The sequence below is a fragment of the Triturus cristatus genome, chromosome 2_2 (genome assembly GCF_964204655.1).
Source record: "Triturus cristatus chromosome 2_2, aTriCri1.1, whole genome shotgun sequence".
Taxonomy (NCBI): domain Eukaryota; kingdom Metazoa; phylum Chordata; class Amphibia; order Caudata; family Salamandridae; genus Triturus; species Triturus cristatus.
The window spans coordinates 712,837,506-712,862,451 of record NC_140582.1 but is presented as its reverse complement, the minus strand read 5'-3'; the positions used below and the strand labels follow the sequence as shown (position 1 = coordinate 712,862,451).

General features: G+C 48.6%; 1 protein-coding gene across 2 annotated transcripts in view; it reads left to right on the top strand.

The window, feature by feature from the left end:
- LOC146862687 (EF-hand calcium-binding domain-containing protein 6-like) overlaps nt 1-24,946 on the top strand; it is a 478,924-nt gene that overhangs the window by 390,494 nt on the left and 63,484 nt on the right. For both annotated transcript variants that reach the window (XM_085641926.1, XM_085641927.1), the window contains exons 15-16: nt 6,899-7,023; nt 7,194-7,437. In XM_085641926.1, coding sequence (XP_085498052.1) covers nt 6,899-7,023; nt 7,194-7,437 — 369 coding nt within the window. The remainder of the gene's footprint in view (nt 1-6,898; nt 7,024-7,193; nt 7,438-24,946) is intronic.

Here is a 24,946-nt window from a genome sequence, read left to right as displayed (position 1 = left end):
GATCTGGATTGTGGTGTCACAGACGACAAATTGCATGCTCTCAGACTCAAACAGGCGGACTACAAGGCCCTAGTCACAGAGGCGGCCAGGGGCCTGAGTAGAGAGCAACAGGGGCGACTGTATGATGTGGGTGATAAGGCTGGTAAACTGATTGCGTGGCTGGATAAAAAGGAGAGAGCGAGTCGAGTTGTCCCGTCGGTTGAGAGACTGGATGGTGTGTGTGTTACTGAGCCGGAGGAAATTGTTGATTGCTTCGCTGAGTATTTTCGCGGGGTGTATTCCCCGGTATCTTCCCGCTCGGAAGAGGATTCCCACGCCCTGCTTAAAGATATTGCGCTGCCTTCCCTTTCGGAGGAGGATAAATTGTTGATGGACGCGGCTCCGACATCTGAGGAGCTTGGCCTCGCCATACGTTCGGTCGCCTCTGGCAAGGCCATGGGTCCTAATGGCCTTCCCATCGAATTGTACAAATTGCGGCCGGATACACTGGCTCCGCATCTCCGTGATATGTTCCTCGCGGCCCGTTCGGCGGGTACCCTCCCGCTGGACCAGCGTCTTGCCACTATTGTGGTTATTCACAAGGAGGGGAGGCCGCGGGCTCGGGTCACGTCTTACAGACCTATTTCGTTGTTGAATGCGGAGCCGAAAATTCTGGCCAAGGTGCTGGCTAATCGGCTGGTCAGCGTGGTGTGCGATCTGATCCATCAGGACCAGTCCGGCTTTATCCCTCATCGCAACACCGCGCTTAACCTGCGGCGTCTGCATGGGGTACTCGCGAGGGTCCCGTTCATACGTGAGCCAGCCATTTTGGCGTCCTTGGACGCCACTATGGCGTTCGACACGCTCGAGTGGCCGTATATCTGGGCGACGCTGGCGAAGTTTGGGTTTGGCCCGGGATTCATTGGCTTGGTGAAATTGTTGTATTCCGGTCCGCTGGCGCGGGTGGTGGTGAATGGTAGAGTATCAGCTCCTTTTGAATTGGGCAGGGGCACGCGGCAGGGCTGCCCGCTGTCGCCGCTCCTCTTTGCGCTCGCCTTGGAGCCCCTGGCGGAGTGGCTGCGGTGGCACCCTTCGATTAGTGGTCTCCGATGGACTCCTGAGTATGAGGATCGCGTCTCCCTTAACGCGGACGATATTCTTTTGTACCTTGCTTCCCCGCGTGAATCGTTGATTGTGTTAGTGGATGTATTGTGTTCATTTGGCCGCAACTCCGGCCTAGTCATCAACTGGGCTAAATCCTGTGTATATGTCCTCTCAGGGGAAGCTCCTCTCCTTCCGCGGGGTTGTCCTATCCAGGTTGCTCCGCAGGGATTTAAGTATCTGGGTATCTTTATTACCCTGGACTCTGCGGCCCGATATAAACAGAACCTACTCCCCCCCCTCCAGCGCCTGAAGGAGGATGTGGCGCGTTGGAGGCGCTTGCCGCTCTCGCCGCTCGGCTGTGTGGCGCTGTTTAAGATGATGTCGTTGCCACGTTTTTTATACGCTTGACAAAACACGATGGACGTCGTCCCGGCTCGCTACTTTCGGGAGGTGGAGGGTCTGCAGCGCCAACTGTTTTGGGATGGGAGGCCGCGTATCGCCCTCGCGAAGCTGACGCTCCCGTGGTATGACGGGGGGGTCGCCCTCCCAGACATCAAACGGTATTACTGGGCCTCCCAGCTGGCTGCGATAAACCACGGGCTTTATGGGCCCGCCCTTAACCCGGCTTTTGAAATGGACAAATTGTTGTTGCCGGGTGGCGACTACAATCGTGCGCTCTACTCTAGATCGCTCGACGCACGTTTGACGGGTCCTACACGGGTCGCGGTACGGGTGTGGCACGCGGCAAACTTGGCGATGGGGTGGAAGGATCGGTTGACCCGGGCGACGCCATTGTATGCATCTGAGCGATTGGGCTGCTTGTGGACCACGAAAGGCTTTGATAAGTGGGACACGATTGGCATCAGCAGGGTGGGCGATCTCTGGACGAGGGGGGGATTTAAAACGTTTGATGTGCTGCAGACGGAATTCCAGTTGCAGGACAGGGAGTACTTCCGGTATATACAGGTTCGTCACGCGCTGTGTTCTGTATTCCCGGATGTGGCGTCCATCCCGGAGTGCTCCCCTCTGGAAGATAGAGTGCTAGACGGGCATGTACCGGATGGCACTATCTCGTTGATTTATAAAAAGCTCATCAACGATCGCTCGGGACTGCTGACTGGCCTTCGTGAGGCATGGGTTGCCGATGGATTGGAGCTGGATGACGAGGACTGGGTATCCGCGGTGGCCTCCCCGAAAGAGGTGGCCATACCGGCCCGCCTTCGTTTCGTCCAGCTCAAAATACTCCACAGGGTATACGTTACGGGGCCGGGTCTGATGCGTATGGGATATGCCGTGGATGGGATGTGTAAGCGTGGGTGTGGTTTGTTAGGGACCTTCTTCCATACTTTGTGGGAATGCCCGGAGGTGGCGCGGTTCTGGCGTGGTGTGCATGCGGTGTTGCAAGCAGTCACGCATGTGACGCTGTTTCCCGAGGCTAGGAGATGTCTGTTGAATGTGTGGGAACCGACTGATTACACGGTGCCGCAAACGTGGTGGGTGACACTGGGATATATGGTGGCCAAACGTGACATAGCACAATTGTGGGGCTCCCAGAGGTCACCAACGGTTTCGGTATGGAAGGACAACATGGATTGGTGTATGTTTCGGGAGAAGGTAGTGTATGTGGCGAGAGGTAAGCCTGGGAAATGGGTGAAGGTATGGGGCCCCTGGAACTCCTATCGTGGCGGGATTTGTACCCCACCACTGACGCCTGACTTGGCGGCGGCCCAGTCTCCCTAGTCTGCTTGTTACCTTGATTCTGTGTCGTTATGCCCACTTTGTTTCTGTCCCGGCCCATCCCCCCCCCTATTCCTGTGGATCGGTGGGGTCCTCCCGAGGGGAGCACATAATGCTGCTTAGACTTCTGCTTCCTTGTGGGTTTGTTTGTAGTTTTTCATTTAAAAATGGAACCGCCATTTGGGGGGTCTGGACGGTGTGGCCGCGAACGCTTCCTTCGACTTCTGGGACCTTTACCACTTGCCGCTTGTGTTTATAACTGTGTTTTATGGTCCCACTGCTTGCTAGCGGCCGGCCTGAAGGTTGTAGGCCCATACTTGTATATCTATTGCATTCTGTAATAAAGGTTTAAAAAAAAAAAAAAAAAAAAAAAAAAAAGAAGCTGATTTCTGAGAAAATCAACAAAACCTTTCTGCCATAAAAATTGACAATTATAACACCAGTATGGCTGACACATACAGCTCCCCACAGGAGCATCTGTCCAAGGAACATCATCAGGATGAATCCCCACCAACACCCACCCCTCCATTAACCCATTCAGTTCCTTCACATCAAGCAGGCACATACCTTGAAGAACCAATCTCTTCTGAGCCTAGGGTGCCCTCATACTATCAAACTCCAGATAGCCACAGGGGTGCTGTTGGTGGCTCTCTGTTACACTTAGTCATGTGTGTATTATGGTGTGTTCAGTCTACCCCATAGCTAGGTAGCTAGGTAAACAATACAGGTGTGCCTCATTTCATACTGAAAGAGATATCTAGTTCTTGACTACCATCATGAGTGCTTCAGCAGGTATGTAACCGCTCTTCCCAAAAGAGAGCAACTCTAGGTCTTTAGTTGCTGTCTTCCTTCAGTATTCTGACGGCTCTGCTCCTCTTTACTCTAGCCCACATCGAGTCTCCATTCATGTGACCTATTCGTCCCTTCATCCATTGGGTACTCTATCAAGAGCTGTCAGTTTCTGCTGAACCTTCTTCTTGGAAGACTTTCTTCAGACATTTGCATCACATATCCTGTTCCTGGACATTACAGTGCTGTAACAATTTCCATTCCGGTCTAGCCAGTGGCTACTGACCCATATTAGTGTATGCTGAAAAGGTGGTTGTGTAAAGCAGGCCTCAGCACCTCTTTTAAAGTTTATGTCCCTCTGCTGCTGCGAGGTGGGTCTCTTGGACGATAGCTTCATGTATGCTCGTCTTTTCAGGTGTGTATGAATTCTGTGATATTTTGTTGGACCCGTCAACCTTCTGATACTCCATTTAGTTAACATTTACATGTTAGTTGACACATTTCCTAGCACCAGTAAAGGGTGTCTCCTTTTGTTTAGTGTGGGGTTGGTCAATGTTGCACATGCTACAGTGTCAATCCAGAGTGAGCATATTTATCAAAGATAGGGCACGGCATGTTAGGCATCAGGACTCAGCATGTTCAAGGCTCTGTAAATCCCCTGGGCTGAGTGAAACCACACTCCATCCATTTGTCCCTAGCCTGAAAGGCTAGGGAGGGGGGCGATATTGCTTGTACTCCGCTGCACTGTTGTAAACACCAGTGCAGCCATACAGTCAATGCTCATGTCCCAGGGATTCGGACAGCTGGCCATAGAGATTCTTATCTGTGGAGCATGTGTGTTCCCACGCTCTCACAGACCAGGGTTTTTAAGGTGCAGTACTTTAAGCCATTGGCAACTGGGGGAAGAGTTCAGCACATTGCAGCTCATGAAATCAGTGCGTCAGGTCTGAGACTCTGGTGAGCCCATGGCTCCTTCTGTAGGGTACTCTTCAAAGAGTGAGAGGAAAAGAGAGAAGTCTTTACTAAGCTCTCCAACTGTCTCATGGTAAAGGCTACTGCGTCCAGACCCAGAATCCCCCGGCTCCCAGATTTGTGCTGTTCTTACTGTCCAAATATCTATGGCCCTTGGCCCCTATGCTGCATCCTCCAGCATCTGTAAAAATGTCATCCGCTATGGATGGGGGTGGATTAGAGCCAGGCCTCAGAGACCTCCATGCCTGTGACACCAGCCCCGCGCATTGACCAAGCCCGAAGCCCACCGTCGGCCCTTTTGGAGTACCAGGTGCCACAGCAGAGAGGAAAAGGGACGTTCACTCGCTTTCCTTTATAAGGTGACATCAGCATAGCATGGGTGCTGAGCCATGGGCACTGAATTGTAGGATAATCATTGAATTGTGAGGAATTGCAAATGGAGGACAGTAAGATCGTGTCATGTCAGCCATGTCCCTCATATCAAGTCATGTTCCCTTCAGCCCTACCGGTGAGAGCCTAAAGGGGCGTTAATGATCATTTCCTAATGCATGAAAGGTACCAGGTGCACAGAGCATTTAACTGCACAAAGAGGGATTTAATTTGGTTAAATGTAACACATATAGGCGATCAGGAACTTATGGCCCCTAAAGCTCGGAATAGCAGACGCTTCACTTGCAGCTTGGAGACAGCCCTTGAGCCGGTTGAAGAGCCTATGCCAAGACCCCTGTCACCTTCAACTCTAATCATCAGAATAGCAAACATTTCAAGGATCTTTTGAAGGCTGAATCTTTCTTATGCTCATAAGACATCCCTAGCCAAAGCTGGGACCATTGGATGCGGGTTTTGAAAGTCGAGGGTCGCTACCTCTGTCTCCAGCTCACCAGGTTTAACACTTTTTTGTCTGCACTGTCTTTGGTTCCAAAATACTTATCCCTCAGCTACAATGAAGAAGAAGCTTTTGATTTATTAGAAATCAGATTTTAGATTGACACAACTTTTTCCAAACACAGACATTAACATAACTAGAGGCTTCATCCATGGGGTGGGTTGGACTCTTTGGCAGTTTAGGAGTGCTTGTAGGTAGTTTGTGTAATTTAACGAAAATTGACAACGCAGTAATATTAATACAAATGCCCCACAAGGCATTTGTATTTTGGAAAAAGGATTCAAATTAATTGATGATTATTTAAGCAGATTAGCATTGCAAACTAAAGATACACAGTAGAGGTTTATGAAAACAAACCACCTTTGTAGTGCAGATTTGATAGTTATGATCCTTGATTGGTTTTACCGCTTGAGTATTGCAGCTTCTAAAGTGCTTCCATTTTAGATTTTGAGTCTTTAACCAGTGGAGAAGATATTTATTATCATGTAAATCTACTACATTATTGTGTCCTAATTTTGGATTTCTGGCTTCTACAATAATTTCACTTTCTCAAGCTATCTCTTTAAGGGCATAATTTATCCCCCGGCAGGCCAACCACCAACACACTGGGGTGGGAGATGCTCTGTGGTGGCCAGCCCTCAAAAATTAGAGTTTACTGCTGTGTCATTATGACATTTTAAACAAAAGTGCTTCCAACAATACAGCATAACCACCTATGGCAAAACTTCAATGCTAGCTGTCATGGCAGCCTCGTGGGTATTTTTGTGGGGTTTTCAGAAACAAACCTTCCCTAATTAAGGCAGGACTTCGGTCTGACATTGTTGCTGCAGGAGACCTGTGGCAGCTGGATCACTGGCATGATATTTCCAACAGCAGAGTAAGTAAGGCTCTGCCAGCATAAACTAAGTTGTGTCTACACTACCAAATGAATCAGAGGTGCCTAAAGATTGGCCCACAGGGCGTCTGCTGATTTTTGACAGACGCCCGGTTATCGCCAAACTTTAAATGATGTCCCCAGACACTTGCTAAACAATCTGGACCTTGACATTTACTGGAACCCCCATTTCACAATAACTAATATTCAAACATATTGATTGGAATTTTAGCTCTTTGGTAAGTAGGCTCATTACAATATTTAGCGATATACACATTATTTTCCCACAGTCCTCCTATGGGTCCTTACATTGTGTCTCTTAAAATAAATTAAACATAACAAATTAGCCAGCAGACATTTTCCAGTTGTCCAAAGTAGTCATGATGTTATTTAAATGAATTACTGCAATGTATGTATGTTATGATACTTTACTTCTTCTGCATTTGGGGCCTATGGAAAATAAAGTTGAATATCTCTTTCAAGCACCATATGTGATCAAGAAACAAAAGAGCATTTTGTTACTGATATGACTCTCAAACTTCTTTATTCTCCCCAAGTTGTTCAAAATTATCAAAATGCTTCTCAATAAAAACTATCACTCCGTTGAAAAAGAGTTTGAAGATCTGGATGAGATGAATTCCAGGCGCCTAAGTCAGGAGAGCATGTACTTCCTCTTAAAGCGGTAAGAGTTTTTTTAGGTTAATTTCTCAAAAAGTCAATTTCTTGCTCATGCAATTTCAGTCTAAAAAATCTAAAGTTAATTTCCCATCTCTCATTTTGTTGAAGGATGTTATGGAATTTGCTACTCACACAATAAAACTATACATCTTCATTCTCATGTCTTCTTGATAGGTTTGATATCCATCCTGAGATAACTAGAGGTGAAATCCGCAGGCTGTGGGAAACCTTGATTACAAACCAAGACAAAACATTGGATTTCCTGGAGTTTGTGAGGCACTTTGGCTTCTCCCCTAAGTCTGCCTGTTTTCCTAATGCCAAGATTAGCCCACCCAAGAAAGGCGACAGTGACTTTAAGATGCTTTCTAACAAGCTCAACTGTGATTCTGATATCCTTGTCGATAGAGTCCGAGCTAAGGTAAGCGCTTCTTGAGCTCCATTGGAAATGTAAATCTGTGATGGGTAGAGAAGATTTCGGTTCTAATAAACCATTTCAGGGCTTGCTCTGTATGAAGAAGTAATAAAGTTAGTCTTTCTTAGTTGCAGATTTCTCCCTCGTCTATGGACAGAAAAACAAAGTGATCCACCCATCCATTTTGGTATTTGCACACAGCATCACCATAGAGGACAACGTGTCCTTCCAAGAATATTTCAAGAAACATGAATAGCAACATATACATGTTTGTAAAGGAACACATGAGTAAGAAGAGAAGACAATTAGTATTTTCACAAAAAAGGGTAACATTCTATATCAGCATTATTAAACTCTAGAGGTGCCCTAATCCCACCACATAAAGCACAGTATATATCTCACAACCCCTCCCTTAAAATGTAATTTCATTGCCTGTCTCTCGGCTTAGATCAGCCAGTCTGAATGGATAATTCACTTTCCTGAGAACCCTGCATCCTAAAGTACATCATCCGGTTTAAGAGTCCATTGGTGATATCAAACCTCATATCTGTAAGCAAAGTGTGTAGAACATTAGATAGTCTACTGGTTTCGGCATTCACTTAGTACCACAATCACTGCCTCCTTACTGTGTCCAATTGAGGTTGAGATGATGGTGGGCTTTATGTTTGGTCATTAAGATCTTGCCACAGGTGTGACTAGGAAATAGCTCAGTGCAGCTCATAGAGCCATATCTGAATACAGCTCAATTCATACTGTAATGGGGCAGAGTGAGTACAATTCCTGATTTGAAACTACGACCTTCCCTTAGAAGTACACAGAATATCAGCAGTAGGAACTGAAGAACTTAGTGAAGGAATATTATGTGATTTTCTCCAGTAGGATGGACTGGATATAAACTTTGTGAACAGTGCGAAGATAGGATTCCTTCTGCTTCATACCTGAGCCTTTCAGAGTCTAGAAAATGTGGGAGAGGAGATCAGAGAATACATTACCCTTTAGTCATCAGCAGTAATTATTCTGCCAAAACTAGATGACAAAATTCATACTTGCATCAATTTTTGAAGGTATGTGTATTCACCCAGAGTGATGCTAAAATAAATCAATGAGCAACTGGGCTCTTGAACAGTCCTTGACTAGTACAACTAATTTGGGGATTGAATTTGACAAGAGGAATGTCGACATCTGCCCTTGGAAACATTAGCAATTTGGTTTAGTTCAATTAGATAAATTATGAGTATTTAAAACAATTTCAACTGCAGAAATTATCTTCAAGCTGGACAGTGTGTTCGGCAATACATGGTTGATATAGGTATGCCACATGGCAGCTGGTGTCATGCTTGACTTAGCTGATGAATTCCCTAGCAAGGATCACAAAATCAGATATGATGATCAGGTTTGGATATTGCTAGCTTCGCTTGTGACTTGCCCTTCTCGAATGATCCCTCACATAAGGGGCAATTTACACCTTTTCAGCTCCTAAGTTCAGCTAAGTAGCCCCAAAGATACGCCTGTGGACATTTCCCAGATTCCCTTTTTCCAGATCAATTCACAGATCCTGATTCCAAGAATCATGGTTTGCACAGGTGGAATTGAGTACCACTTAGAAAAACCACTAATATGGCAGATTTACAGTGGTTCTGAGTAGAGGGTTAGGGGCATGGGCATGGTTCCTTGCTATTCTAGTAGCGGTATAAAGTACACAGTCACCTAAAAGAGTGTCCTGACACTGTGGAATTGTTTTTAGTTATATATGATGGTTGCCTGTTAGAAATAATAGCTTAAAAAAAATCTTACAGAAAAATATTTCATAAAAACATACATTGTTGTTCAAAATAAGGCGCAACAAGAAATTAATTTAATTAAAGCCCATAACAAATATGACCGATTAGTCCTCCCCGTTTAAAACTTTCAACAAATTGTCATATATCCAACGTATTAATAAGGTGTCAAGTGCATGGCATGTTTCCTCTCCCCCCGTCCTCCTAGCATACAATTGCTCTTTAATGTAAACATTATTTAATTTCTTGAGCCAAGACCCATGTTCTGGTAGTTTAAAAGAGCTCCAGCAGATAGTGATCACAGAGCTTGCTAATAATATTGCAATGAACCACCAGAGACGAGGAGCTCTTGGTCGAATCCCCAAGTGCTTGGAGCTGCTGAGGAGAATCACATCCACATCCGGGTTAAACCCAATCCCCAGTGAGGTCTGAGTACATACCAAGCCCCCCCCCCCCACCCCCACTCCAAAAAAACAATTTCGTACCCTATTGCATCCCCATATCAGATGAACCCCGTCTCCAGACTCCAAGCACCTAGGGCACTGGTTGGGCACAATAGAATTCCATTTGTTCAAACCTGAGGGGGTAAAATACACCAGTCAGTGTGCATACAGCCGCATTCTTTGAACATTATGTCCTCTTAGCCTTTTGTGATTGAATTGTGATACTCCTACCCATTGCTCTCTCGTCAAGTTTGTATTCGTTTTCTTAAGCCATCTCTACTGTATGACATGAAACTGGTCCTCAAATATATTCTACAGAGCTCTTAACCAGCATACCTACTGAGACAGTTTTTTTCTGATTCCTAGAGGGATGAAATAAACATACGGTACCACCCTTGTATGTTCAGTTTTCAGCTGCAACTACTTTTCAATATGGCAGCTATCTGAAAATATTTTGGGTCCTTGATAGTGGAAGGTAAGCCTGAACAGCCTCCCAAGTAATAAGGTTATCATTAAATAGACAATAACCCACTTCAGGGCCGGCACTAGGCATGGGCAGTGTGGGGAGCTGCACAGGGCCTTGCACTCAGCCCACCAGCGTGGGCCCCACACCAGTGCAACACACAACCGGTTCTCTTGCACCACTGCCGATCCAACTGAAAGAAAGGTGTCTCCTTGCAATTGGGCCCATGGGAGGGGGGCTCCCTCCCTGGGCCTCTAAGGGATGGTGGGGGAGGCCTAGAAGAAGGAGACACTTCCTCTTGTCCCAGTTGCAAGGAGACACATTTTGCAGGTTTGTCCAGCAATTAGGCCTCTTGCCCGGCTGCCCACACAGAGACATTGCGGGACGGCCTTTGTCTAGCACTTTAGCGCCCCATGGTTTTAACGTTTAGTCCAAAAACAATTCTCACACCTTCAGCTCGATAGGAGCTGTAAAAAGGTGCTTGTGGGTGGCTGAGAGGAGGAGCTGTGGCCCAGGAGGAGTCTGTACAAAGCATCTTCGGGAGCTCTAAATGTGTGATTTATGGAAATTAGGGGGGCCTCGCACATTCCCTTTCTGCCCAGGGTCCCGAAAATCCTAGAACCGGCCCTTACCCACTTTCCTGAAGGTCCGTTGTTCCCATCTATTTATCTCTTTCCCCAAAACAGCTGGGCATATGCTTATTTCTTTTGATAACCAACTTTATTGAATATAGGTAAAGCACTCAGTTGACATGTGATAGTACACTTCAGATAATGCACAGGACAAATAAGCAAGGTGGAGCATCATGAACTTCCAGGAAGGAGACATATTCATGCAATGCAAGAAAATGTATGGCTATTTCAGATGACCCACCCACTTCCCCCAAATATTTTCATGTTTCGAAGGGCATCCCCAGACCGCATACACAGGCTTCTCTTGTTGCACACACCAATCCACACCACTTCACCATGGTGACACCATAGGGGGAGCAGGAGCCTTCCATTGGGCCGCAATGTCTCTCTCTGCCCCAATTCTAGCTATTCCCTAAAGCGCCCAATCTGCCCTCGAACCCCGGACCCCTCCAAAACATTAAGCAGCAGCACTGTGGATGAAAGTGGCACCTCACATCCCAGCACACCTGACAACTCGCTCACCTTGGCAGACCAGTAGTTCTGGGTCAACGGGCACAACAACACCATGTGATAGAAGTCGGCTGGGGCACCTGAGCATCGAGGACAGGTCGGGCCGGGAGAAGGCCAGCACAATGACGTTTAGCTGGAGTGAGATAGGCACTGTGCAAGTAGTAGATCTCGATGAGGCGTAGCTTAGAGGAAATTGTTCTGATTCGAGGTGCCATAATAGCGTTTTAACAGTTGTGCGTCGTTGTCAAGGGGGCCCAGCTATTCCTCCCATTGCGCCCTAAGAGGATCCAGTGTACCGGGGGCGTTAAGGGTGTGGGCATACGCTTTTAAAGGGGGCAGGGGTTGTTTATGAACTTCAGGAATCTAAAGCCACAATCTTAGTTGCCTCTATTTCTGCTTAAAGATGGGTAATGTTCAATATATCACCAATTTGGAAGTCCTGATGAGAGGAATCGGGAGGTGGGGGGGAGATAAGGAAACTTCCCCGTTTTCATTCTTTTGTTTACTTTATCATACCTGTCGTTTATTATTAGGAAGGCTGCTGAGTTTTTTCAGACACGTTGTAGGATGGTGCTTGTTATATATCAACATAAAATCCGCGGGTCTACTAAAGCCAAACTGAGAACTAGTGACACAAAACCAGCATATTCAAACAAAGGGAGTCCTTAGGAAAAGGACAAAGTCCCATCACCCACCAAGGTGGCATGCTTCATCATCTGGGACCTCCTTTAACCGCACCTAGTGCAGTTAAGGAGCTACAACTCCTTTGCTTATTATAAAAAAGGAGGAGCTCACGGATGTTTTTTGGGTATAAAACGGAGGATAAGATCTCCTAACAACAGAAGCTGCCTACAGTGTGGTGAAAATAAAGTGCAGTGTGTGTGAACAACAAGTTTAAAATTGACTACCAATAGAAAAATATATTTATTCAGCATCTAAAGGTGTCAAGACATAAAATTCAAAAAAGAAGAAAACGTGTCCACGGAAATTTTCCGAACACGTCAATGAGAAATACGGTCTACATGTTTCAGCCAACTAAGATCTAAACAATATGATTGTGGCTTTCATCAGGACCAGATAATAATACTACTGCAAATATTATGAGTGAAGTGCAAGGTCACCAAACACATAAAAACCAAAACATAGATGGAACGATACAACCTACAGGTGTACCTGCTTATCCTCAGATAGGCGGAACTGTAGGGATACAAGATAATCACCTGTTGAAAAAATGTAAACAGGAGAAAACATGAATAACATAAGCTGGCTTGGGTCAGAATACTCAGTTACTTAAAACAACTGTATATGTAATGAACACTTGTCATGATGGGGTCAACAAATGGCCTCCTTACCCGCAATCAGTCTGGGATACGTCCTACACTCCTGGTAACAACTCAGGGCGTGAGGCAACGCTCTATAAAAACAGGGAAAAGAAGAAAAAGAAAAGCTAATGCCATGGAGGAACCAAGAACTTAATTATTCTCCAAAGCAGTGCCATTGAAAAACATAAAGAGAAACAACACAGAGGAGGAATCACTCCGCAGAACGGGCGTGTACACGTCCTAAACCAAGTATATAAACAAGGTTTGACAAGTACTGTTCTAATCCAAAATGGCACATCACAGGTCAAGCAACCTTCGTTAATGCACTCAAGTGAATGCCAGAGCATTCTACCAACAGAGCGGAATTTGGGGTTAAAAAGCATTATTTCTGTTTCAAAAATGTTAACGTCGTACTGTGATAAAATTGAAAAACGTGAAAAAATACCAAACAGAATATCAGACAGCCACTTTCTGCTGTACAAAACACCAAATCATCAGCATATAGTTTGAGCTTCAGGGCCACCGGAATCACCACCTTTACTCCCTCTTTTTTGTTTCTAAAGAAACAAGCCAAAGTTCTCTGTAAACATAGCACAGAGAGAGGGTGTGAGAGCACACCACTGTCTGGGGCATCTAGTGAACTTAATTGGTCAGAAGATCTACCACCACTGATTCAGTGGATCCCTTGTACACCGTGGCTGTTGTCCCTATGAGCTGGGGTGGAAACTACATTGTTTCCAACCCTTTAAATTGACAATTTCAGCTCACAAGTTCAAAGGTGTTTTCTACATATATGAATAGTATCACTGCGGTGGTCCTGTTCACAAAGAAATACCTATGGCTTTCACTAAATAATATGTGTTAAAATAGAGTGGCTGCGTAGGTATTAATCCATTCTGATTATGGTTTACCAAACTTGCGACTACTTCAGCCACTCTTACTTCTATGATTTTCATAAAAATATTATAATCTGCATTCAGTAGAATGATTGAATGAAAGGAATTAACATCCTAAGATTTGTTTTCCTTTCTTTGGTCTGGATTGACCGCACAGCTGTTACCTCATAATTATGTGTTCATCACAAAGAGGGACTTTGGCTCCACCCACAGCCAGGAGTACATGTTTTGATTAAGTAGAAGTTGTGTGCTTCCACAAAAAAGCGCTGCCCTCCACCAGCGGTGATTATTTTGTTTATTAATCCAGCTGCCTAAACTGAGCTTTCAGAGACACACACATGGCATTGGAATGGTATTAAAGCCCTTAGATAACTAGATAATTTATGCTGGTTTTCTCTGGCAGCAGCACAGATGGCATGAGGACAGATATGGTTCTACATGTATTTTTAGGCCTGGCTTGATAGTGCAAATGTCACCTGACCTTTTAACGTACACCAGTATCTACAGTTCTTTGCTTCAAACAAATACATATCTATTTCCATGCTATTTCCTTCTAATGCTTCCCATTACCATACAACATTCCTTTAAAGCCAGACCTATTGGCATTGCCAATACTTGTTTAAAAAACAAGTGTAGGGGGGGAGGAGCCTAGCGCGCAACCAAGATGGCCGCGTAGGCTTGTGGCTCCCGGGGGCCTCCGCAACCTCCCACGTCTATCCTGTCATAATCCTGATTTTTTCGATGGGCTTTTGTTTATGATCTTGCGCTAAGGTGCCACTCGTTTTCCAAATCGAAATTGGACTCCGGGAACGTGTTTTTTGGCGATCTGAAGTTTGCGGCCTTCTCCGGCCTTGGTGCCGAACTCGGGTTGGTGAGGTGCCCGGCTGCGAATTGAACAACAGCGGCATGCCAGGCTGGGCCTGCCCCGGACCCCGTGCTTTCACTTTCGGTTTCGAGTTAAGCTACCGAGACTGATGCGTGGGACTTTGGGAGAGCTGCGCGGAGCACGGAGTGCAAGGCCTGGTCTCGAACTGTAAACAGGCCACTTTCAGTTGGCGGCCCGGATCTCCTGGCCTTCCTCCGGGTGCTGGAGGGTGCTGACCTTGCTGATTGCTGACGATGACGACGAGAGTGGACGGCGACAAACTGAAAACCAAATCTACCCGGAGGGGAGCTTATTCCCAGGCCAACAATATGGACCGCTATGCACAGCCAAAGGGATCCCCTAGTGGATCGCGTAAATCGCCTGAGCCGCCCAAGGAGGCCTCGGGCGCATCATCCGAATTGACCCTGTTGGATGTCATGGGGGCCATTGAGGAGATGAAGGTGACTGTGAACCAGCAATTGGATACTCTGGCTAACAAATTGGACTCGGTGCTGATTGATGTCACCTTGGTCAGAGCGGACCTGTCGAAAACCAATGACCGGGTCGACTCATTGACCCAAGCAGCGTCGAGCCTAACGGTAGACGTGGCCGCCTTGCAGACGACGGTGCGGAGGTTGCAGCTCGCCAGTGACCTGACCGAGCGTCGCCTTGAGGACTCCGAAGGCAGGGCCAGACGGAACAACGTCCGCATTATTGGCGTATCCGAACGGTCGGAGGAGTCTGCTGTGGATCTTTTTGTGGAGGATCTAGTGGTGACTCATCTAGCACCCAAAGGGCTGAGCAAGTTCTTCGCTGTGGAACGGGCCCACAGGATCCCGGGGGGTGCGCCCAAGGTGGGTGCCCCCCCACGGCCTATCATTGCCCGACTTTTTAATTTTCGGGATAGAGATGCTATCCTGCAGGCGTCGAGGGTGGCTGGGCCATTACGATTTGAGAACTCTAATGTTAGCTTTTACCCAGACTTTACACAAGCGGTTCAAAAGCAACGGATGGGATTCTCGGCCATCAAACGGCGCTTGAGAGACATGGAGTTCAAGTATGCGATGCTGTTCCCGGCTAGGCTGCGGGTCGAGTTGGATGGTCGCTCCCACTTCTTCGACCGGCCAGAGGCGGTGGGAGAGTGGCTGGATGCCCTGCCCAAGAGTCGGGATCGGGAGGGTCGGATGGCGGAGAGCGGAGAGGGTTTGACGGAGTAGGAATGGAACTGTGATCCTGGTGATGGACTGTATTGGTAACGTTTTGCACTTGTGGCTGCACTGGACTCCAGTTTGTAACGATTTGCCCCGTGGTATTTGGAGGTTGCGGGGGGCTTGCTGGGGCCCTTTCCTCCTTCTGGGTTTTTTTTTCGTCCTTTTTCCATATTGGGGCGACAGGCACACTGCATGTTGGGGGGGCTGATCGGGCTCACGCAGGGGTGCAGGGAGGGGGGAGTTTTGTTGGGGTTGATGGGGGGGGTTGGGGTTTGTTTGTTTGTTTCACAAGGCGGGGTAATATTTTTCGCTGTGCTATTATGATTGTGCTCCCCGGGAGGGGGATATTTTGTGCTGGGAGGGATGGGGGTAGGGGACTGAGACTTCTTTCCTGGAATGTGAATGGGCTGGGGGACAGGATAAAGCGGGGGGTAGTCCTGCAGTTCTTGAAACGTATTTCGCCTGATATTGTGTTCTTGCAGGAAACGCACCTCATAGGGAACTCTTTTCATGCCATGAACAGACGAGGATATCGCCTCCTGGCCCATTCTGGTTTCACCTCTGGCTCGAGGGGAGTGGGCATTTTAGTCAGGACCTCTCTCCCGCTGGTGGTGGATGAGGTGCTCCACGAAGACAGAGGGCGCAACACTGCGCTGGTGGGGAGGTGGGAGGGTAGATTGATTTCGCTGGTCGCGGTCTACGTGCCGCCGGGCCTGCAGACGGCCACCTTTGCTGATTTGGGGCGCCTGCTACTTGGGCTTCCGGGGGGGGTTTTGGTCTTGGGGGGGGATTTTAACGCAGTGGTTTCCGGAGTTGAAGATCGACACCCCCCTAGGGACCTCCCTCGGGCCCAGAACTGGCTGGGGGGCTTTCTGGATACCCTGGGACTGATAGACTGCTGGCGGTTGAAACATCCTGGACAGGCGCAATATACCTTCCACTCTGGGGCCCACGGTACTCTTTCGAGGCTTGACTATATGCTAGTGCCTGCGGCCCAAGCTGGGATGATCGGGGAAGTGCGACACTTGGCGCGTGGTATATCTGATCACTCTCCTCTTTTGCTACACCTAGATATCGCCTTGGGGGCGGAGGGGAGGGTGGCGCCGATCAACCCCTGGTACCTACGAAACCCCACAATCCGTGCAGACCTGGTTAAGTCTTTGGAACACTATTTTAATGATAACGTGGGGTCGGTGTCTTCCGCCATCTCCCTTTGGGAGGCCTTTAAGACGGTGCTCCGGGGCCAGGCCCTATCTCTCATTTCCCATACCAAAAAATGCGAAGCGCAGGAGGTTGTTCGGCTAGAAAATGAGATCACCGAGTTGGAGAGTGAGTTGGAGCAAGGTGTTACGGATGACAGATTGCATGTGCTGGAGCTTAAGCAGGCCGACTATAAGGCGCTGGTTACTGAATCTGCTAGGAGTATGAGCAGGGAGCAACAGGGGCGATTGTACGATATGGGTGATAAGGCCGGGAAGTTGATTGCCTGGTTGGATAAGAAGGAAAGAGCGAGTCAAGTGGTGCCAGAGATTGAGAGGGTGGATGGTGTGCGTGTGACGGACCCCGGTGACATTGTTGATTGCTTTGCGGAGTATTTTCACGGGGTCTACTCTCCGGTCTCAGAGCGATCGGGGGAAGACTCTCGACTGCTGCTTCGAGATATTACTCTGCCTTCCCTATCTGATGAGGATAAAGTATTGATGGATGCGGCCCTATCGCCAGATGAGATTGCTTTGGCCATTCGTTCCATTGCCTCGGGTAAGGCCATGGGTCCTAACGGACTTCCCATCGAATTGTATAAGCTGCGCCCAGATGCGATTGCCCCGTATCTCCGGGACATGTTCCTTGAGGCTCAGGCGGCGGGCTCCCTCCCTTCTGACCAACGTCTTGCTACTATTGTTGTTATCCATAAGGAAGGGAAGCCGCGGGATCGGTGTACTTCTTACAGGCCTATCTCTTTGTTAAACGCGGAGCCCAAAATCCTCGCCAAGGTACTGGCCAATCGCCTGATCCGGGTTGTGGGCGACCTGATTCATCAGGATCAATCCGGTTTTATACCCCATCGCAATACCGCTTTGAACCTGCGGCGACTGCATGGCGTCCTTGCTCGCGCCCCATTCATTCGTGAGCCGGCCATCTTGGCGTCCTTGGACGCTACCATGGCGTTCGACACCTTGGAATGGCCATACATCTGGGCGGCGTTGGCGAAGTTTGGGTTCGGCCCGGGGTTTATAGGTTGGGTGAAATTGCTTTATGACAACCCACTGGCACAGGTAGTGGTCAACGGACGGGTGTCGGCTCCCTTTGTTTTGGGTAGGGGCACCCGACAGGGATGTCCACTATCGCCTCTTCTCTTTGCGCTTTGCTTGGAGCCCCTTGCGGAATGGTTGCGGTGGCACCCCTCGATACGTGGCCTTAGATGGACGCCGGAATACGAGGATCGTGTTTCCCTATATGCGGACGATATCCTCTTGTATCTTGCATCTCCGCGTAAATCGCTCATTGTATTGGTGGATGTGTTGAGCTCCTTTGGTCGCAACTCCGGATTGGTAATTAACTGGGCTAAGTCTTGTGTATACGTTCTCTCCGGGGAGGCCCCCCCCCTTCCGCGGGGGTGCCCTATCCAGATTGCGGAGTTGGGGTTCACGTATTTGGGTATCTTTATAACCCTGGATCCGGTGGCCCGGTATGAACGGAATCTTCTCCCCCCCCTTCAGCGCCTAAGGGCGGATGTGGCGGGTTGGCGGCGGCTGCCGCTCTCGCCACTCGGCCGGGCAGCATTGTTCAAAATGATGTCGCTACCACGTTTTTTGTACGCCCTGCAAAATACTATGGACGTAGTGCCGGCCCGTTATTTTCGGGAGGTGGAGTGTCTCCAGCGTCGATTGTTTTGGGATGGGCGGCCGCGGATTGCCCTTGCTAAACTGACCCTACCGTGGTATGACGGGGGGTCGCCCTCCCTGACATTAAGCGATATTACTGGGCCTCCCAGTTGGCTGCCGTCAATCACAGGATGTATGGCCCTGCTTTGAACCCGGCTTTGGAGATGGACAAATTGCTACTGCCGGGCGGAGACTATAATCGAACACTATACTCGGGGTCCCTTGATGCGCGGTTGACGGGCCCGACGCGGGTCGCAGTGCAGGTGTGGCATGCAGCAAATGCGGCGATGGGGTGGAGGGATCGCTTGACTCGGGCTATGCCATTGTACGCGTCCCAGCGTTTGGGTTGTCTGTATACTACGAAAGGCTTCGAGAAGTGGGATACGATTGGTATCAGCAGAGTGGGGGATCTCTGGACGAAAGGGAAATTCAAGACGTTCGACATGCTGAAAACGCAATACCAGTTGAATGATAGGGAATACTATCGGTATGTTCAAGTTAATCATGCCTTGTGTTCTGTGTTCTCAGACGTGGCGGCTATTCTGGAGCATTCCTCGTTGGAAGACAGAATATTGGACGGCTATGTGCCGGATAGCACCATTTCGTTGATTTATAAAAAGCTTATCAATGATCGAATGGGTTTGCTGGCCTCATTGCGGGAGACATGGATTGCAGACGGTATAGAACTGGACGACGAGGATTGGGTGTCAGCGGTGGCCTCCCTGAAAGAGGTGGCTATCCCGGCCCGATTGCGGTTCGTCCAGCTTAAGATACTGCATAGAGTGTACGTCACGGGGCCCGGCCTGATGCGTATGGGGTATTCGGTGGATGGTTTGTGTAAGCGAGGCTGTAGGCTACTGGGGACTTTTCTCCATATCTTGTGGGAGTGTCCGGAGGTGACTCGGTTTTGGTGCAGAGTGCATGCGGTGTTAGAAGAAGTCACGCATGTTGCCTTATTGCCGGAGGCACGTAGATGCTTGCTGAATGTCTGGGAGCCGACTGATTACAATGTGACGCAGACGCAATGGGTGACCCTAGGCTACATGATAGCGAAGCGTGACATCGCACAACTGTGGGGCTCCCAGAGGCCGCCAACGGTCTCCGAGTGGAGGGAACACATGGACTGGTGTATGTTTAGAGAGAAAACGGTGTATGTGGCGAGAGGCAAGCCTGGGAAGTGGATTAAGGTGTGGGGTCCCTGGAACTCCTATCGTGGAGGTATTTGCGCCCCGCCCCAGACGCGTGAGATGGACGCCGCTCTGTCTCCCTAGCCCTCGCATTCCTGTATGCTCCTACGACATGCGACTTTGTCGCTTCTGCCTTGCCCCCCTCCCCCCCCTCTGTCTACCCGGGTTGGTTTACTCCCTCGATACGAGGAGCACATGTTTCTGCCATTAACTTCCTCTGCCTTGTGAGTTTGATGTTTTCTGTTTTTCAAAAATATGAAACCTTTCCTGTTTGTTTAGGGACTGCGGCTGTGGCTGACTGCGATGATTAGCACTTTAGTAACTCTTTTGCTGCTTCATTGATGTGCATGTTAAGTCGTGCCTATGTTTACACTGCGATTAGCGGCCGGCCTGTTGGTTGTAGGCCCATACTTGTATCTTTTTGAAATTGTAATAAAGGTTTTTAAAAAAAAAAAAAAAAAAAAAAAACAAGTGTAAAAAGGGGGCATAATACACCCTCCCTCTCCAGAATTTGCTTAAACATCTCCAGAAGAAACAATTTCAGTTCAGGGAGTAAAATTTGGTACCATTGTGATGGAAAGCCAGCCTCGCCCTGTTGTTGCACATCTGTGAAGCCCCTTAATCACTGCTTCCAACTCCTGAGACTCAATGGGGCAAGCAAGATTTTTGAGCAGCCTCAACCTTTAAGATTGGTATTCTAATCTGTGACAAAAAGTCTGCAGTGTCACTATTCGGAGGGTTAAGCTCATCTGTATAGATTTTGGAGAAATGTTGGAAAAACCTTTTCAATCAGTTGACCCTAAGTAATCAAATGGCCATGAAAGGGATCTACGATTTTCATGACGGCATTCTTAAACTGCTGTACCCTTATTCTCCAGGCCAGCAGTCTCCCACAGAGCTCACCTCTTTCTGCTTGCCAAAAGATAGAACCTTCAATACTTTTTTTTCAAGCAAGTAGCTCTGCAGTCCTCGCCTTGCTACTTCCGTAGCTCGATAATTTTACGGCTAGTCTGATTTGGAAAGTTTTAGCTCATCAAGCTAGAGAGCGTCAGTTAAGGACTACTAGCTAATTTTTTCCAGTTTATTAAGTTTAGACTGAAGAGCACTTATCTCGCCAATCATAGTCAAGTCAAGTCAAGTCAGTAAATTTATATAGCGCGCTACATACCCAGAGGGTCTCAAGGCGCTTGAGGAAGGGTGGGGACTTACTTGTCAAATATCCACGTTTTAAGTTGCTTTCTGAATGCTAGGTGGTTCTGAGTAAGGCGAAGGTGAGTGGGAAGTGAGTTCCAGGTTTTAGCTGCCAGGTAGGAGAAGGATCTACCTCCCATGGTGGTTTTGTTGATGCGAGGTACAGTGGCAAGGGCCTGGTTGGAGGATCGTAGCTGGCGGGGGGGGGTGTAGAAGGATAGTCGTGTGTTGAGGCATTCGGGTCCGATTTCGTAGAGTGCTTTGTGTGCGTGGGTTAGGAGGCGGAAAGTAATCCTCTTATTGACGGGGAGCCAGTGGAGGCTTTTCAGGTGACCAGAGATGTGTTCTATACGCGGGATGTCTAATATGAGCCTAGCTGAAGCGTTCTGGATGCGTTGGAGTTTTTTCTGGAGTTTTGCGGTGGTACCGGCGTAAAGGGTGTTTCCGTAGTCCAGTCGGCTCGTGACCAGAGCGTGGGTGACTGTTTTTCTAGTTTCGGTGGGGATCCAGCGAAATGTTTTTTTGAGCATGCGAAGAATGTTGAAGCAAGATGAAGAAACGGCGTTGACTTGTCTGTTCATCGAGAGTGAGGAATCCAGGATGACGCCCAGGTTCCGTGCGTGGTCTGTCGGGATAGGTGCTTTTCCAAGGGCCTCTGGCCACCAAGAGTCATCCCAGGCGGAGGGGGAGGTGCCTAGGATGAGGACTTCTGTTTTGTCTGAGTTCAGTTTCAGACGGCTGTGTTTCATCCATTCGGCTACTTCTTTCATTCCTTCATGCAGGTTGGTTTTGGCGGTGTTAGGGTCTCTGGTGAGTGATAAGATCAGTTGAGTGTCGTCGGCGTAGGAGATGATGTTGAGGTTATGTTGGCGTGCGATGACCGCGAGGGGGCTCATGTATACGTTGAAGAGGGTGGGGCTGAGTGAAGATCCTTGTGGTACGCCGCAGATGACTTCAGTGGCCTCTGACTTGAATGGTGGAAGCCTGACTCTCTGGGTTCTTCCGGTGAGGAACGAGGTGATCCATTCCAGTGCTTTTCCTTGGATTCCGACGTTTCTGAGGCGTTGTAAAAGGGTGCTATGACAGACCGTGTCGAAGGCTGCGGAGAGGTCGAGGAGGATGAGGGCGACTGTGTCTCCATTGTCCAGTAGAGTTCGAATGTCGTCTGTTGCGGCGATGAGGGCGGTTTCAGTGCTGTGCTTGGCTCGGAAGCCGGATTGTGAGGAGTCGAGGGATTTGTTGGTTTCGAGGAAGGCGGCGAGCTGGTTGTTGACCGCTTTCTCGATGACTTTGGCCGGGAATGGGAGGAGCGAGATGGGGCGGTAGTTTTTGAGTTCGGTGGGGTCAGCTGTGGGTTTCTTCAGAAGGGCGCTGAGTTCGGCATGTTTCCAGCTTTCCGGGAAGGTGCCGGATTTGAGGGAGCAGTTGATGACGTCTCGGAGGTGTGGTGCTATGACAGAGTCTGCTTAGTTGAAGATGTGGTGAGGGCATGGGTCTGTGGGGGATCCTGAGTGGATAGAGTTAATCAGACGGATGGTGTCCTCAGTGGAGATTGGCTTCCAGTCATTGAGGCTATTCGGGGGGGGTGGGGGTCCTGCAGGGGGTTGGGTGGGTTGGTCTCTGGGTCGGTTGTCGAAGCTGTTGTGGATGTCTGCAATTTTGTTGTGGAAGAATGAGGCTAGGGAGTCGCAGAGGGCTTGAGAGGGGGTGATGTCGTTGGAGTTGGCCGAGGGGTTGGTAAATTCCTTGACGATGTTGAATAATTCCTTGCTGTTGTGGGCGTTGTTATCTAGTCGGTTCTTGAAAGCGGCTTTCTTGGCATTCCGGATCAGTTGGTGGTGTATGCGGGTGGCGTTTTTGAAGGCGTCCTTGGTGCTGGTGGTTGGGTCTTTTTTCCAGGCCTTCTCAAGGGAGCGACAGAGTTTCTTGGATTTCTGAAGATCATCGTTGAACCAGGAGGCCTTCTTGCTGCCTGGTTTGATTTGTCGTTTTTTCAGTGGTGCTAGGATGTCGGCGCTGTTGGATAACCATTGGGTGAGGTTGGTGGCTGCTTGGTCTGGGTTTGAGGAGTGGGCTGGGGGGTTTTGCAGAAGCGATGAGGAGATCTGGTCGATGGTGATTTTGTTCCAGCTTCTTTGCAGAGTGGGTTGGTGGTGGTGTTAAATGGTAGCGGCAGTTTCAGTCGATATCTTCCAAGTATTTTGCCCGGCGATAATCGCCTCTCATACCACTCGATAATTTACCAATAAAAGAGGCAGGCGCCGGAGACTGGAAGGCAGGAAACAAGGTTTTATTCCGTCGGAGCAGAACACATCAGATCAGACAGCAAGGTATCGTCACGAGGTGCTCTAACTGCATCTCTGAGACCTGGTCTCTTATACACTGGTTTATTGCTTTATTACACATAGTACATTCTTGTGATTCCCTTGATGTGCGGGGAAATATCCCCTGAAGCCCCGGTTCAGATCCGATCCCACACATAGATACAGTAGAAGTTCCCACCCTACCCGCAGTGGGAGATGGCTATCGCGCAGCAGGGAATTCCGCTAATTCCCGGGGGTGTGTGCAACTGGCCGGGTCTCAGGGGGTAGGGGCTTTGATTCTACTGTAATCCCTTTGATGTGGGGTGTTTCCTTTACAGTAGGGGCAATAAACTGCATCCGCAGGGCTAGGTGATGGCCTGGGACCAGTTCGGTCAATGGGGCGCAGAGGAAGGGGGTTATCAAAGGAGAGGCATGACCATGTATGGGTTTGTCGGTCGGAAGTGGTTCCGTAGCAGGGTCGCGCAGAAGGAGAGGGTTTATGGCCTGTATGAGAGAGCGGGGGTGGCCAGCGCGCGGGGGATGCTCGCAGCGCCAAGGGGACCGCGCTGGCGATTGACAATGAGTGGGGTGTCTAAAATGGCGGCCGTGCATTCGTTGCGCGTGGTGCTGGGGAGGGGCAAGATGGCGCAGATAATGTTCAGTTTGCGAGCTAAATTTCCACAGTCCTCCCTTTTAACATATCTCGCCAGCTTGTCCGGCCAATATTTGCCTTTGTTAGCCTTTCAGTTACAGTATCGTCAATGTTCGTCACACATTTTAAAGATACAGAGTCTTTAGGGTAGGCAGGAGTAATCTGACACATTTGTACATTGTCTCATACAGTTTGATGAAGCAGGCGAGGAGGAAGTACATTCAAAGTTGCAGTATAGTTGTGTACATGGCTGGTGTTGTATGAATGTTACTATACAAAGTTACATTTTCTTAACTTCTCAGTGTACAGTCGGAAGTGATTGATGCAACACCATGAAAACTTGATAAGAAGATAGTTAATATAAAAAGGTGGTTGGGAGAGGATTTTCGACTTTGACATGGGTTCTTCTTTCCAGTGTCCTTTTTATAAAGAGCTATCACTGGTAAGCTCTCATTGTTGTTCTTCTTTCGTTGGCACTGTTGAGCACCGGCGGCGGAGCTAAGGTCCAGCTCAAATCCAATTTCTCACGTTGCAGGGTGTGATCATTCATTGTTCTCCGATCACAGCCCTGTTCCTTAACACAGTTCACCATAGGTACTTTGAGACAGGGTACCTGCCTTTTGTTCTTCTGTGGGTGGGTCAGATTCATAATCCATATAAAAGATGGTGAGAGAGAGAAGGGTGTGACGTGCTTCGGGACGCCGAGGGAAGAGGGGGTGGAGTGGGATCAGATCAAATATGTGGACCAAGGGGAGCAGAATCTTCCAGCACTGGGCCCATCAATCGGGCCCGACGGGTTGAGACTTCAGGCACGCTGGTCGGTGAGCAGGGGGCCTCGAGGTAGCCCCTCGCGCTTATCGTCCTGAAAAAGGTGTCTCGTCCCATGCCCTTTTTGCTTCGTAGCCTCCCCCTTGGTCGATGTCATAGATGTTCCAAGGTCTGCAGCCAGGCTGTGCGTCACGTCCGACCCCTCCCTTCCGATGGCAGCACGTTATCTTTAAATGGGTACAAGAAACAAAAGTCTTAGAGAGTTGGCAGGGAAGACATTTACATACTTCATCCTCTCTCCCAACCACCGAGTAGTCGCGGACATGTTTTTATCGGTTGCTGCATGATTGGTGTCTCTTAACTCTGATGATAGTGTGTGCGTTACTAATCTTATCAATTATTGTTGTGGTGC